General features: G+C 38.4%; 1 protein-coding gene and 2 long non-coding RNA genes across 3 annotated transcripts; all 3 read left to right on the forward strand.

The window, feature by feature from the left end:
• Positions 1–1,691: 1,691 nt before the first annotated feature.
• On the forward strand, positions 1,692–3,578 carry LOC118564747. Its single transcript, XR_004932015.1, has 3 exons — positions 1,692–1,706; positions 3,242–3,447; positions 3,521–3,578. It is a non-coding gene; the product is annotated as an uncharacterized LOC118564747 (long non-coding RNA).
• Positions 3,579–3,780: 202 nt separating this feature from the next.
• LOC118564746 lies at positions 3,781–4,284 on the forward strand. The gene is made up of 2 exons (XR_004932014.1): positions 3,781–4,187; positions 4,253–4,284. It is a non-coding gene; the product is annotated as an uncharacterized LOC118564746 (long non-coding RNA).
• A 2,949-nt stretch (positions 4,285–7,233) lies between these two features.
• LOC105925472 (gastrula zinc finger protein XlCGF57.1) lies at positions 7,234–14,155 on the forward strand. The gene is made up of 2 exons (XM_021315806.2): positions 7,234–7,469; positions 12,075–14,155. The coding sequence occupies exons 1-2, from the start codon at positions 7,298–7,300 to the stop codon at positions 13,340–13,342; spliced, it is 1,440 nt and encodes a 479-aa protein (XP_021171481.2). The 5' UTR covers positions 7,234–7,297; the 3' UTR covers positions 13,343–14,155.
• Positions 14,156–15,703: the final 1,548 nt, after the last annotated feature.

Here is a 15,703-nt window from a genome sequence, read left to right on the forward strand (position 1 = left end):
GAGCTGATAGAAGGGCAACAGTGACTCAAATAACCACCCGTTACAACCAAGGTGGGCAGAAGAGCATCTCTGAACGCACAGTACGTCGAACTTTGAGGCAGATGGGCTACAGCAGCAGAAGACCACATCGGGTGCCACTCCTTTCAGCTAAGAACAGGAAACTGAGGCTACAATTTGCACAAGCTCATCGAAATTGGACAATAGAAGATTGGAAAATGTTGCCTGGTCTGATGAGTCTCGATTTCTGCTGCGACATTCGGATGGTAGGGTCAGAATTTGGCGTCTACAACATGAAAGCATGGATCCATCCTGCCTTGTATCAACGGTTCAGGCTGGTGGTGGTGTAATGGTGTGGGGAATATTTTCTTGGCACTCTTTGGGGCCCCTTGGTACCAACTGAGCATCATTGCAACGCCACAGCCTACCTGAGTATTGTAGCTGACCATGTCCATCCCTTTATGACCACAATGTACCCAACTTCTGATGGCTACTTTCAGCAGGATAATGTGCCATGTCATAAAGCTGGAATCATCTCAGACTGGTTTCTTGAACATGACAATGAGTTCGCTGTACTCAAATGGCCTCCACAGTCACCAGATCTCAATCCAATAGAGCATCTTTGGGATGTGGTGGAACGGGAGATTCGCATCCTGGATGTGCAGCCGACAAATCTGCGGCAACTGTGTGATGCCATCATGTCAATATGGACCAAACTCCCTGAGGAATGCTTCCAGCACCTTGTTGAATCTATGCCACGAAGAATTGAGGCAGTTCTGAAGGCAAAAAGGGGGTCCAACCCGTTACTAGCATGGGGTACCTAATAAAGTGGCCGGTGAGTGTATATATATATATATATATATATATATATATTTTTTTTTTTTTTATATATATATATGTGTGTGTGTGTATATGTATATATATATATATATATATATATATATATATAATGTAGTATATATATGTAGTAAGCAAAGCAATACTACAATAGGGAAAGTGTAGTAATAGCAGCCTTTTTTTTCAGCCAGCTGACAAACACTGTGCAGCAAAAGGTTTTTGTGGGCTACCATGTTTTGCTCTGTTAAGCTAGAGAAAATTAAATTTCAAGAAAGCTAAGTTAGTTTTGTGTCTTTAGGGAAATTATTCCTCACTTTTATCAATGTAGCTAGTCTAACTATTGCCATCATGCAGGTTTTACAAATGCACAAGGTTTTATCGAGTGAAAACATTTCAATCTTTTTGTCACTGCTTTTGGATGGACCTAAATTGTAGCTTGTTTGACGAGCTTTAGCTCAAAAATGTGTCAACTCTAAGAATCTTACAATCTGGACTAAAAATGGAAAGCCTGTTGTTCATGCCAGGAATCACAGTCAACACTGGGGGCTGAGCACCCCTAAAGGTTGGATCCTAGAATCGCCCCTGCTGAGAATATACTTTTATAAGCAGTTATTTCCCAATGTCATTGTCACTTTGAATATTTCTATCATATCTATTCAAGTAGACAGTAATTTCATAATGTTTTATTTATTTCATTTTGAGCTTTTTGGTGTTCCATAACTGAGGCTCACAGACATTTGTTTCTGCACAGCCGTCCTGAAGCCCCCAGCACAGCACTTCAAGCCGACGGAGATCTAGACTTTGACTGGGTCATTGCGACTGTTTGTTTATGGAGCCACCTGCAACCCGCAAAAACTCCTGCTTTTGTTCAGGTAGTCATGAAGATATAAACTAGCGAGTCTCTTGTTTTTATTCTGTCCTATTCTAGACAGCCAGAAAACTAGATAGTACCATTTTCTGGTATGACTAAATTTTCCAGTTGTGTTAAAAAAAATGTACACGTTAACTCATTCAAACTGTTAAGGTGATCCAGATAACAGGTTCTGATAAATAATCTAACTTCTAATAATCAAATGAAGCCAGTTAAGTGTTTGGAAAACCTTTTGGCTCACATTTCTGGAGGCAAGGGTCCCACCTTGGTTTAACCAGAGTAGCTGCTGCCACTCCAGTATGGAGAAATTCAGCAGGTTTCCCGTCTCAAGATGAGTAAACGTGAAATTTTCCCAACTTTCGAGTTCCTCGCCGACTGGGTATGAAATTACGTCAGATTCAGAGCAACATCCTTCCATTAACACATCACCCACTAGATGTGAGCAAAAAACTGAGCTAAAAGCATTTTCATCAGTCATGTTCCAGCCTTCATACTGCAAATGGATGGATGGAGGAGAGTCACATCTGGAACATGATGGATAGTGGGCCCTGAGTATCCACTTGTCCAATGTGATTCTTTTTTCTAATATAAATTAATGAAAAGATATTAAAAGGTCAATGTCTTTTGCATCCATGTTATACTGAACGAAATTAAATTTCACACCTTCTTCTTCTTCTTCTTGATTTTATTGGCGGTTGGCAACAAACTTTAAGCAGCATTACTGCGACCTACTGGTATGGAGTGTGGTTCGAAATGGACTATCAACTTATATAAGTATTTGTATCTTCCTACTCCTACCTTTAATATATAATTTAACTAAATGAATTTCCTATTTATATATACCTACATACTCTCATCCATTTTTATATATATCTTTATAATCCACCCCCCTAGATCATGCACCCATTCACACACACACCTATTTTAATCATGTTCTTTGAAATAATTTAGTTTTCTTTAAATATTTAATAATTATTTGTATATGTTTACTCCCCAAATTCTTCCTCAAAATATCTATCAAATTAATATTTTCCTTAATACATTCAAACTCTCCTTTCATACACCTTCTTTCTCTTTCATACTTATGGCATTCTAACATAACATGTTCTATCGTTTCATATCTGTCACAATAATCACATTTTCCATTATTATGCTTTTGTATTTTAAAAAGTGTATAATTAAGACCTGTATGCCCTAATCTTAATCTTGTTATCACCCTATCCCTCCTTTCTATTTCTTCTTTCATTTCTTTTCTCTCCTACTATCTTCTGTATTTTATAAAACCATCTTCCTGTTTTTTCTTCATCCCACCTTTTTTGCCATTTTTCCATCAGTTTTTCTTTAACCATACTCTTTCCCTCATATTTACTTGTTTTAACTTTAAAACTAATATTATTATGAATTGCCCTTTTTGCCATATTATCTGCCCTCTCATTTCCTTCTACCCCTATATGCGCTGGAATCCATACAAATACAACTACCAGCCCCATATTCTGTATTCTATACAAAATTTCACACCTTGTTCCAAACCTTCAGGTTTTGAACTGATCAGAGCAGAACCCGTGGAGCTGCAGGGCTCCAGGTGAACATGATGAGGGTAATTAGAGCAGCTGAGGCGCTGATATAAAGTCAGCTGCAGCCACAGAGCAGTTACAGCCCAAAGCTTTTCTCTTTCAGTACTCAGCCTGGTCCAGTTCTGCTGCCATCCCAGACGTCAACATGGTTCTTCAGGGTGTTTTCAAGTAAGTCCTGCTGCATATGCCTTAGTGGTTCATGTGTTTGGTTTTGTTCTTATATGCATCCTTATCTCAACAGGAGCTCCTGGATTTGCTTGCTGCTCTTCAGCATTGCAGCTTGTGCTCCTGCAAAAAAAGGCAAGTAAGCTACACATGTTAATTCTGAGTAGCTGGATTAATCATGAAAGGTGGTATGCTTCCCTCTGCCTGCTATGGTGGCAGAAGTAAGCGTTTCATCTAAAATCTGTTTCAGGACTAGTGGCTGAATTTTCTTGTCAACTTTTTTTTTTTTTTTTTTTTTTTTTTTTTTTTTTTAACTGTATCGCCTGTGCACTCAGGTCATCCTAATGCTGGTTATTTCTCTGGAGGTTCTGGCTACAGGAGAGTTGGACCTGGTTCTGATGGCGCTTCCTTTGGTTTTACGTCTGGTGTTCACTCTAATGTGGGATCTCCAGCTGCACAGGATGCAGGAATTTCCCAGATGATTGCTGGTCTGATGGGCCTGAGCCCCTACAGCAGCCGACCTCTCCTCCAGTTTCACTGGAGCTCTCCCCAGGTTCCTCTGGACATTGTTAAACGCCCTGTATTCCCTTCATCACTCATCATCCACTCAAACAACGGCTACCAGAGAGCAAGAGACTTCCGCTCAGACTCCAAATACACCAAGGAGACGTTTGACAACATTCCTCAACCTGGAATGCCACAGAACCCAGACTCTGGGTCTGAAGGACAGCAGAAGTTCTGAGGTAAGGCCTGATTACTATGGATTGAGGGACCTGCTGTTGTGATGCTGATACTTTGTCATCTGCAGGTGAAACTGGCTGAAATCTCTGACCTCGGAATCTAAAAAATAAATGATCTGAACAAAAACTTTAACTCACTCGTCTCTCCTTGAATTATATAATTTTTTTTTTTTAAGTTGAAATCCTTGTGTTCTACAATCATTAAAACTAGATCCTCCCCCAGCCTGACAGGTATAAGGTGATACATGTCAGTCTGCAACATAATGGGTCACTGAAGTAATATGTAGTGTGTGTGTTGCCAAGAAAAGATGTAATCGGACTACATATTTCAGGCAATGGCTCACTCACAAGACAAATCGATCCCAAAAGAACATGTAAAGATGACGCCTAAAATAAGGCAGAGTCGTTTTGGATCTACATTGCTTTAAAAAAAAAAAAAAATCTGCTGGGGAGGGGGTTTCTCATGTGCTTCTGATTTGATGTATGTGTATATCTCCACACTGCTAAATTTGTCTCTCTAAGCAAAGCAATACGACAGTGTAGTGTGTGTGTTTCTCTTCTTCCCCCCCCCCCCAAAACAAAACAGCTGACAAACACTACAGTAAAGGGTGGTTGTGGGCTACCATGTTTTGCTCCGTTAAGCCAGTGAAAATTATATTTCAAGAAAGCAAAGTTGTCTTTAGGGAAATTATTCCTCACTTTTATCAATGTAGCTAGTCTAACTACTGCCATCATGCAGGTTTTACAAATGCACAAGGTTTTATCGAGTGAAAACCTTTCAATCTGTCACTGCTTTTGGATGGACCTATATTGTTTGACGAGCTTTAGCTCAAATGTGTCAACTCTAAGAATCTTATATCTGGACTAAAAACGGAAACCCTGTTCATGCCAGGAATCAGTCAACTGGGGGCTGAGCACCCCTAAAGGTCAGATTCTAGACTCACCCCTGCATTGGAATATTGTATTACGGTTAACTTTGCTTAAAATATGTAAATACAGAGGTGTGTGTGTGTGTGTGTGTATATATATATATATATATATAATAGCTGTATAATTAAGGATAGCAACCAAAGCAGGAGAATATTTAAGTATTTGCTGAATTTTGCTTGAATAAAAGCACTGACAGTTCACTGCTCCTGCTAAACGTTATACTGACCAGAGCTAGTGACTACTTCAAGACGGCGGCCACAAATCTTGTCAGGGCCCATAAGCGATAGCAGTCGATGCGGGGTCTACTCTTCATGTCCATGCCTATGGGATGAAGCGCACAGAAATGCTGACATCTAGTGGAGCTCAGATTACACGTGGATTTTGTCCATTAGTCTTTATGGTGTTCATTGGTTTTGGTGCCCTAAACAGTGGTAGGCAAGTTAAGAGGAAAAACAAAAAGGTTAAGATTATTAAAATCTGATTATAAAACAGCAAAAGGTTTCCCACAGGTCATGTAGGGACACAGAAAATGTTTGGGGTTGCTTCTCAGGTAAGACATCAAAACTGAACTTTGTGGTAAGAATGTAAAGTGATGTGTGTGTGTGTGTGTGTGTGTGTAAATGTTGTAGAAAATCTATCATTGCACATAACCATCCCAAACGTGTTTTACAAGCCTCTAAGATTCTAAGATGGTAAAGTTACAAACAAGAACAACTTAAACAACCTGTGGGGGTTCGCAAACACTGAACAGCACAACTGTATATTTGTACTATATTTAGCAGAACTATTTGACCACTCAAAAATTGCCTTTGAGATATTTAAAATGTTTCATTGTTAAAATGTCTATTTTATTTTTAATTTGGCTTTGGAAGCAATAAGAACGTAGATCTGATGTGTAAACACTGGTGAGAGCAGCTGGATTCTGACCTGTAGTGGAAAGAAGTGACATTACACATTTAATTTGTTCACTGATCTTGTCATGTTTCAAATTAAACTTTATCATAAAAATCTTTATCATTCAGAGTCTGGACCTACTTTTGGACCCACTGATGAGGCCCAAAATCTGGGAGTAGTGATGGACTCAGACATAAACCTCCGAAAACATCTAAATACAAGTTCAAAGTCGGCCTTCTATCACCTGAAGAACATTTCCAGGATTAAAGGACTAATGTCTCAGCAGGATCAAGAAAAACTCATCCATGCGTTTATCTTTTGTTGAATCGAATACTGCAACGGCGTCATCACAGGCGCAGTTGATCCATAACTCTGCTACCTGTGTCCTCGCTAAGACTAAGAAAGTAGAGCACATCACTACAGTTCTAAATTCCTTACAATGGCTTCTTATATCTCAGAGAATAGACTTTAAAATACTCCTGCTAGTCAATAAACCGCTGAATGGTTTACCACCAAACTACATCACAGACTTATCAGTGTATCAACCCTCCAGACAACTAAAATCTTCTGGCTCAAATCTACATTCCCTGAACCAGAACCAAACACGGAGACGCAGCATTTAGTTTTTATACTCCGCTTATCTGGAACAAACTCCCAGGGGACTGTAAAAGTGCTGAAACCTCAAGTTCCTTTAAATCAAGATTAAAACTCTATTTGGTTAGACTTGCCTTAATACTGTATCTGACCTGCAACTAATATTCCAATACAATGTGCTTGCCTCTGTAATGTTTTTCTCTCTCTGTAATGCTTTTCTTGCCTCTTTGTTTTTTGTTTTGTTCATGTACAGCACTTTGGATCGTTCTGTTACTAAAAAGTTTATTTATAACAAGACGATTCAAAGTGCTTTATAAATAAACTTGCATTATGTTATGTGTGTTTGTGTCCAGTGTCAGATTATTAGCCGTTAAGACAATATAAATAAATGTTCAAGTGTTTGAAGAAGGCGGTGTATTTTATTCTATATATATAAAAATCCATACCCATTATTCTTGTAATTATTCAATATTGATCTTACCAAACAATGCTTTTCATAAACACACTAGAAATGAAAATTAAGATGTAACTTTGTTTCCTTCAATATTTTTCTGTGAATGGGGCTTCTATCATACCTCCGTCCAGCAGGTGGCGATAATTACTTAGACGTTTCTCTCTAGACTGTCTGGGTCTGTTAGCAGAGTGAGTTAGCTTCGTTGTGTCTTCTGAGCTGATTGTTTGCCTCTGCAAAAACAATGTCTTCATCTCAGTCTCTGAGAGAGTTTATCAGGGAGCGACTGACTGCTGCTGCTGAAGAAATATTCACAGAGTTTGATAAAACCATCGTTCACTACGAGGAAGAGCTGGATCGTCAGCGCAGACTGCTGGAAATCTGCTGGAAACCCCAAATAAACCTGCAGAGAATAGGTATGAACTACCAGAGGTACTGATGTTACACATCACAGAGCTGCTGGAAAAAATGAACAAGTCTTAAAAAAATTAAGAATTAATATCAGAGGCTTAATATGAATCTTCTTTAGTGGAATAAAGCAGCACTTTTAGTTTTTGGGGTGTTTTGTTTATTAAAACGTATCTGTTATGCTGAAATGCAGCTAAGATTAAATATTTTTTACTTAGAATTTCAGAAATACAAAAGTACAACTGAAAACCAAAGTGTATATTTAATTGGGATTTTATTTGATTGCTCAACACAAAGTTATACTTATTGACGTGCTTCGTGGAGTCGCGCTAGGCTCCACTCAACGTTTCCATTACAAATGTGCACAAAACATGATATTCATGATTTTGTACCTGGCCTAGTCCTACTTTGGCATTTATTTAAGGAATATTAACTGGTTGCAAATCACAATATACTGACATGATAAAACATCTCTTGATGGTTGATGCATGACACTGAACTTGCAAGACATTAGTCTCGTGTTTTTATTAGAAACTAGCATTTAGCCCTGATATGTTTATTAGCTAATTTACCAATTAAGAGCCTTACCAATGCTGTTGACAACTGTCATGGATGTCACCATGGGTCTCTGGCCAAGTATCTCGTCCATGCAGGAGAAGTGAAACAAATTTTATCTTTTCCACTTTTGCTGGGCTTCCTCAGCAGGTATTTATATTTCAGACTTTTCCATTTTGAACGTAAGATTTGCCAGAGTTTATGGAACCCAGCTTCCTTCATGGCCACTTCAAGATCTTGGTAAATGCTTGCTGAGCTCCCTTCAGCTTAATCGAAACCTCTTTATTCCTTCAGGTGCTTTATCCTCACCTCTTTTGCCATGTCAAATCACTTTTGCAAAGCATGCATGTTACTTATTTTTTAGTTTAGTGAAGTGCAAAGTGCTACCCATCATTTGAGGACTTGGTTTGAAATTATTTCTGTGTCATTTATAAAATTAGCCAAATTTCCTTTGACAATACGACCTCCACTCTGCCTCCACCTTGCTCGATTCAATTCATTTTGCAGTCAGCCAACACTTTCAATTATCGATTTCTATCGATTTTATCGACTGGTCGCAGCCCTGAACCATTGATCTAAACCATTTGATTTCAGCTCTGGCTGTATGTTTAGGGTCATTGTCCTGCTGGAAGGGGAACTTTTGTCCCAGCCTCATGTCCTTTGTAGCTTCTAACAGGTCTTCTTCCAGGATATGACCTGCGTTTAACTTCATCTGCACAACTCTGCAATTTATACCCCGGGGATTCAGGCTGTACACAAACAAGCAATATATATATATATATATATATATATATATATATATATATATATATATATATATATAATATGACATTAATGTTTAACGCACAAGTTGGCATTTAAGAAAATAAAAGTTGTGTGAAAGTGTGTGGTAATCCATGGTAACATTTGACTTGCTGTGGAAATGTGTGGCAGCAACGCAAACTTTTTCAGTCTATAATAACAAACCACAAGATATTAAGTCTCCCATACATGCACTAACATATTACTGCCTGCATTAAATTTTATTTAACTCATGGAGCATTGAACACAATCTTTTTACACAGGTTTGAGCTTTTATGGCTTAAATCTATTAAAAAAGTTCACATTTCATATAACGTAACACACATCAAAATTGATGGAAACGTCAGTCAGATGTAAATGGTAAATATTCCTCTGTTTTTGTCACATGTAGAGTATAAATGCACGTTGGTCTGTGCGCCGATGTGCATAAACGTATGTAGATCATGTAAGAGACACTTTCATTGTCACCTAAAAAGAGATTAATCAGCAGATTAACTCCTAAAAAGTCAGGTGTGACGATTCCTAAGTTGGAGACAATCACACACGTCCATAAATGGCACCTAAAATTGGGCGTAATTGTGGAACATTAGCAGCGTTGGAGGACATTGCCGATGGAAGAATGCAGAGGGAGAGATCACACTGACCTGCTGGCACATGATGATGAGTGGCTTATTGTCCGTTTATGTTATCCAGGACAATTATTTTTGAACTGGTGCCTGTGTTACAAAAGGAAATTGGGAGGAACAGTTGTAGGTTCTTACTACACTGCAGTCTTTGCAACTGGAGGTTTTCCGAGGGAGCTGACTGACAGGTCGGGTATTTCACAGTCAACCCTCAGCTTTCCAAGACCTATGAGACGGCCTCATCCATGTTGTTCAGATACATAAATGTCCTCTAAACTCTGGCTGTCATTTGCAGCGAGGAGTCGATTTCCAAATGTAATCAGTGCTATGACCTCCCTCATATTGCTATAATCCTTCTCAACTCAGGATCCTGCCATATAATAATTATAATTATTTTGTCATTAAAATCATTGTTTTGGGATCAAAAATGTCTCTATCTATCTATCTATCTATCTATCTATCTATCTATCTATCTATCTATCTATCTATCTATCTATCTATCGAAAATTTTCAGTGTAACACCCTGACCGAAGTGTGTGTGGCGTCAGACTTCCTAATCGAAGTATAGGAGGCATATTCGTGTCATTACAATGATTAGGTATTTATGCAGCAGGTAGGTAGCGCTATTTGGATTTGATAGACATTTTATAACAAAAGTTACGAGCAGACATTTTATTTTCAGCCAGTTTGCTGTAATTGACAACAAATACCCATCAAGGTGTCTTTGACTGCCTGACAGCACCATTGCCATGGTTATTTGGACATGTGGTGGATGCTTTCTGGGTATTTATACTGATTTGCATGTGTAATTGGGGGCAGGACAGGGCAACCCAAAATACAGGTGAATTGGCACAATATTTCCACCACATCTGGATTTATAAAGGCAATATGTACGGTGACGCATCAATGCATGGTTTCATACATCTAAATAGTTTTTTTGCACCACAATTTTCAGGAATTCTGCCTACTGCCAATCTTTTGTATGAAAATTTTACACTTTTGCATACATGATTGTGCAGCCTACAGAACTAGATTGAGAGACCATTTAAAGGCCTTTGCATGTGTTTTGAGTTACTTAGATGATTAGAGTGTAGCACCACATGTCTTCAATATTTGACCTTTATATCCAAATTTTTTGAGATACTGAATTTGGGGTTCTCATTAGTTGTCAGTTATAATCATAAAAAAATAAAAGAAATTAACATGAAATACATCAGTCTGTGTGTAATGAATGAATGAATGAATATAATGAAATTACTTTTTCATGACATTCTTATTATATGTGTGTGCGTGTGTGTGTGTGTGTGTGTGTGTGTGTGTGTGTGTGTGTGTGTGTGTGTGTGTGTTGCCATTGTAATTCGCACTCCACTTGTCAGACCAGCCGGGAAATCAGGCCGTCTTCGGGCAAATGTGACGTCATTTGAGAAATGCCCCATTGGGGGAGAGACCAAGACTGAGAAATTATTTAGGCCCTATTTTTTTTCCTTCCTGTTGGATTTTTTTTTCCTGCACCTGTAGCAGACTTTCATGTGCTAAATTGGAACGTTTTGCATGTTGAACAACACATTTTTTTTATTATTTCTGAATGGACATTTGATTAAACATATTCATCCAAAGAGAACTCTTTAATTTATTACTGGACTCATTTCTATTAAACCTAGTTGATTCTGGTTTTGTTCCGGGTGGATTAGAAAATAGCATACGGCTGAAAAGCTAATTTTTAAAAAAATTTTTTTATATTAAATCCAGTCGGGGCTGTAGATGGATACAGACCCTTATGAAGTTGCTTACTGTATGATGTAAGCGGTTTATTAGGAAAGGTGATTACATTATGTTGGCCTACACATCGAACTTGACGTTGTGGCAAAAATAATTAAATCCGCGTCACTGTGTGTCATGGTATAGTCTTATAAACTTGCTCTTTAATTGACAACAGTAGCTTGTTAACTGTTCTTTTCCTAATGAAATGTGGTGCCTGTTTAAAAGGCTGCTCTCCTAAGCTCTGAACATTAGTCTGATGGCTTGGTGCTCTCCCCATATGTGTTTTCTTATATTCTGTTTAGTTGTTTTTTCCTTTAGTGGTGGATAATGTTATGCTCTGGCCCGTTCTCAGTATTCACACTTTGTGTGGTCAGAGAATCGAACACAAAGATGGACATTTTTGTCAAGATATATTTGTTTCCCAGCTTTTCAAATCACTACCATGAGAACAAAGTCATTTTAAGATAAATAAACAAATAAGTCTTCCATATCATGAAAAACCCATATGTCATTTTGACTTTATGAGGTCAATCCAGGGCATAGCACCCTGCAATTCTTCCATTATAAGACTCCCGTACCTATGAAGTTTTTTTAATCATCTCTTGGTAGCTGAGGTCAAGTCCATCCTATTAACACCTATAAGAGATGTTCCTTTTAAACAGCAGCTGCCAAAAGTAACTCTCACTTCCTGTAAAATAAAAATCTGTTCTTAAATTTATTCCTGCAAAAATGAGCATATGTGTGGATACTTAGAAATTTGAGGGTTTAATAATTTCAAAACAACTTTAGTTGATTAAAATTGAAAACGTGAATTATTCTTGTGTTATACTCATGCAAATCAATATGATTTTTGTTTTTCTTTTGCCTCTTCAGTCCTCCCACAGCATTATGTTTGGAAGGATGAAGAGGTTCCTAGTGACCATCAGTCCTGCAGCCAAGAGAGTAACTCCAGTTTGGACCAAGAGGAGCCACAACCTTTTTGCATAAAGGAGCAGCTTGGGAAAACCAAACCTCAACAGATTAAACGGGACCGGGCCGAACTAGAACCTCCACAAATAAAGGAGGAACAGGAGGAACCAGAACCACCAACGATAAAGAATGAAAAGGAGGAAGAAAATAAGAGCTTTCAGCAAACGAGAGGTGACATTGAGGATGTGGACAATACAGAAGCAGAAAGCCAGGAGGCAACACTCACAAATGACAGCATTTCAGCTTGTAAAGTGTGTAGTGAAAGTTTTGATAAGAGTTATTTGACTGATCACATGAGAATTCATACAGGTGAGAAGCCCTTCTCATGTGTGACTTGTGGAAAAGGTTTTACACTCCAGGCCACCTTGAAGCTTCACATAAGAACGCACACAGGTGAGAAGCCTTTCTCATGTTTGACCTGTGGAAAAAAGTTCAGCGATAGAGCGAGATTATATCGGCACACAAGAACCCACACATGTGCGAAGCCTTTCTCATGTGTGACCTGTGGAAAACATTTCAGGTATAGAACAGAGCTATACAGGCACACAATAACTCATACAGGTGAGAAGCCTTTTACCTGTATGACATGTGGAAAATGTTTTAATCGCAGAAGTAATCTAACTGTCCACATGAAAACTCACACAGGTGATAAACCCTTCTCATGTTTGACCTGTGGAAAAAGTTTCAGCAATAGAACAGTTTTATACCGACACACAATTACTCATACAGATGAGAAGCCTTTTACCTGTATGACATGTGGAAAATGTTTTAATCGCAAAAGTAGCTTAACTGATCACATGAAAACTCACACAGGGGAGAAACCTTTCTCATGTTTGACTTGTGGAAAAAATTTCAGAGCAAAAGGAAATTTGTCTCAGCACTTAAGAACACATACCGGTGAGAAGCCTTTCTCATGTTTGACATGTGGAAAAAAATTCAGTGTAAAAGGAAATTTGTCTCAGCACTTAAGAACTCATGTCGGTGATAAGCCTTTTACCTGTATGACTTGTGGAAAAAGTTTTAATCGCAAAAGTAGTTTAACTGATCACATGAAAACTCACACAGGTGAGAAACCATTTTCATGTTTGACTTGTGGAAGAAATTTCAGCAATAGAGCATATTTGTATCGGCACACAAAAATCCATATAGGCAAGAAGCCTTTTCCTGTATGACTTGTGGAAAATGTTTTAATCACAGAGCTCATTTGACTAGTCATATAACACCCTGAGGTGACCAGATACTGGTGTTATAGATGATTTATTCAATTCTGGTGTACCAGACTTCTGATACTCCCTAACATAAGGGGTACTTCAGAACTGCCAGGTGGAAAGTCGGACATCATAGATAATCATTAAGAGATTTTAATATGACTTATGTGCTCGTAAAATATTTAGAGTAGTTTCTCTTATTAGTTTGGTGCTTAAACTTAAAGACAATATTGTTCTCTGGCTAAAAGAGGATAATTGTTTCTTTTGAACATTATAGAATAATTTTTTTGGTTTGTATTTTATCTGCTCTCTGTCCAGTTTTCTGTCTCTTATCAGACACCAATCTAGGCACAGCACTCTATCCTACACATGACACAAATACTGAATTTCTCTGCCACTCTAAATGTCATTGTAATAGGTTTAAAACACAAAGCTGGATTCTTTAGACCAGGGATATTCAACCCTGGTCCTGAGAACCCACTGTCCTCCTAGTTTTAGATGTCTCTGTTCCTGCACACCTGAATCAAATGATTGCATCACCCATTAAGGGCTGCAGAAGCCTGTTAATCAGTTATTTAGGTCAGGCGTGTGGAGGAAGAGAAACACCTAAAACATGCAGAACTGTGGGTCCTGAGGATCACGATTGGAGACATCTGTGTTAGACCATCAAAATGGGGGGAGTGGTGGCCTAGTTGCTAGAGCACAGAGCTTCGGTCCCAGAGGTTCTGAGTTCAACTCCCACAAGCTGCCATTCTGTGTACCTGAGCAAGACCCTTAAACCCCAAATTGTTCCCCAGGCACCGCACAGTGGCAGCCCACTGCTCCCCAAGCGGATGGGTTAAGATGCAGAAGTGAATTTCTCCATTGTAAGATCAATAAAGTTCAATTAAATAATACTCCACATGTGTAAATATTAACGTGGTTCACACCTTTTGATCATTAGTTATCATCAATGTGATTAAACTGAAGTAAAGGTTAGCTGTTCTAGTACGTAGATTTAAAGAAAATCTACAGATCATTTCATTAAAGCCATATATCACACAGAGACTAGAAAGCAGGGAAACAATTTCATTGTACAAAGGTATTAGGAGAAGGCAACATAAAAGCCAAAACATTATGAGCAGTTCAAACCATTTATTTATATACTTTCTAAGATATAAAATGACAAGTTTACATATTGTAGTTTGCTGTCGGCTAAACTTGATTATGATGTGAATGTTGGAAGGCAAAGTCAAATTCCTTGTTTGTATCATCAAACTTGTCTAATAAAGTTGATTGTGATTCTGATATAACCTTTTTTTTCTCACTGTTTCAAATATATTCATAATAAATGTTTCCTGTTGGTCAGTGATAATTAGTAAGTGTTATCAAGTTGCCAAATGTAAGAACAATGAATGAGATAATTTCTTTCTACAAATTCAGAGGTTCTTGTACATTTCTGTAGTATTGGGTTGAACTTCTCTTAACTGGCACAGGAGCTACCACCACCAGGTCAGGTATTCTTTCTCCAAAGCCAAACTTTTTAACCAACAGGCCTCTTACTCGGCCACACTGGGCTCAGCCAATGGCATAGCCACAACAAAGATGTAATTTAATGACTGATGAGGAACTGGAAGAGAGAGAAAAAAAATGACTAAACTTTATGTCGGAAGAAATATCAACAAATTCAAAACAACAATTTTGTTGTTTTGAATTTTGCATTCTGAGGTATTAAATACCTCAGAATGCAAAATGAAGGAAATGATAGGAGGATAGCACTTTTGGTTCTATCCACTAATGTTAAGATCAGTATTACAGAATTACAAGGAATGACAAGAAGAAAGCAATTACAGAAGAGCAGCAGGTAACGCTGCTGCCATGCAGCCTGGGTTCAAGTCCTACCCTTGTGTCTTTCTGCATGTTCTCCCTGTGCATGCGTGGGTTCTCTCCGGCTTCCTCCCACAGTCCAAAAACATGACCATTAGGTTGACTGGCCTCTCTAAATTCTCCTTAGGTGTGAGTGTGTGTGAGAATGGTTGTCTCTGTGTTGACTGGCGATCTGTCCAGTAACTATGAAAGTTACTGTAGCCCGCCTATTGACAGCTGGAGATCGGCACCAGCACCCGTCGTGACCCCACAATAGGATAGACGTGTTAGAAAGTGGATGGATGGACAAGGAGAAAAATAAAGGAGAGGTGGCATAAGGAACGAAAAGAAGAAAGCAAAGGATGATGGTTCTTTAGAATTGAAATGAGAGAAACAGGAGAGAGGGGAAAACTATTTCAAGACTCAGAGTTAGACATATGGGACTAAACGGATAAATATTGATAATAGAGAAGTACCAGA

Source organism: Fundulus heteroclitus, chromosome 12 (genome assembly GCF_011125445.2).
Source record: "Fundulus heteroclitus isolate FHET01 chromosome 12, MU-UCD_Fhet_4.1, whole genome shotgun sequence".
Taxonomy (NCBI): domain Eukaryota; kingdom Metazoa; phylum Chordata; class Actinopteri; order Cyprinodontiformes; family Fundulidae; genus Fundulus; species Fundulus heteroclitus.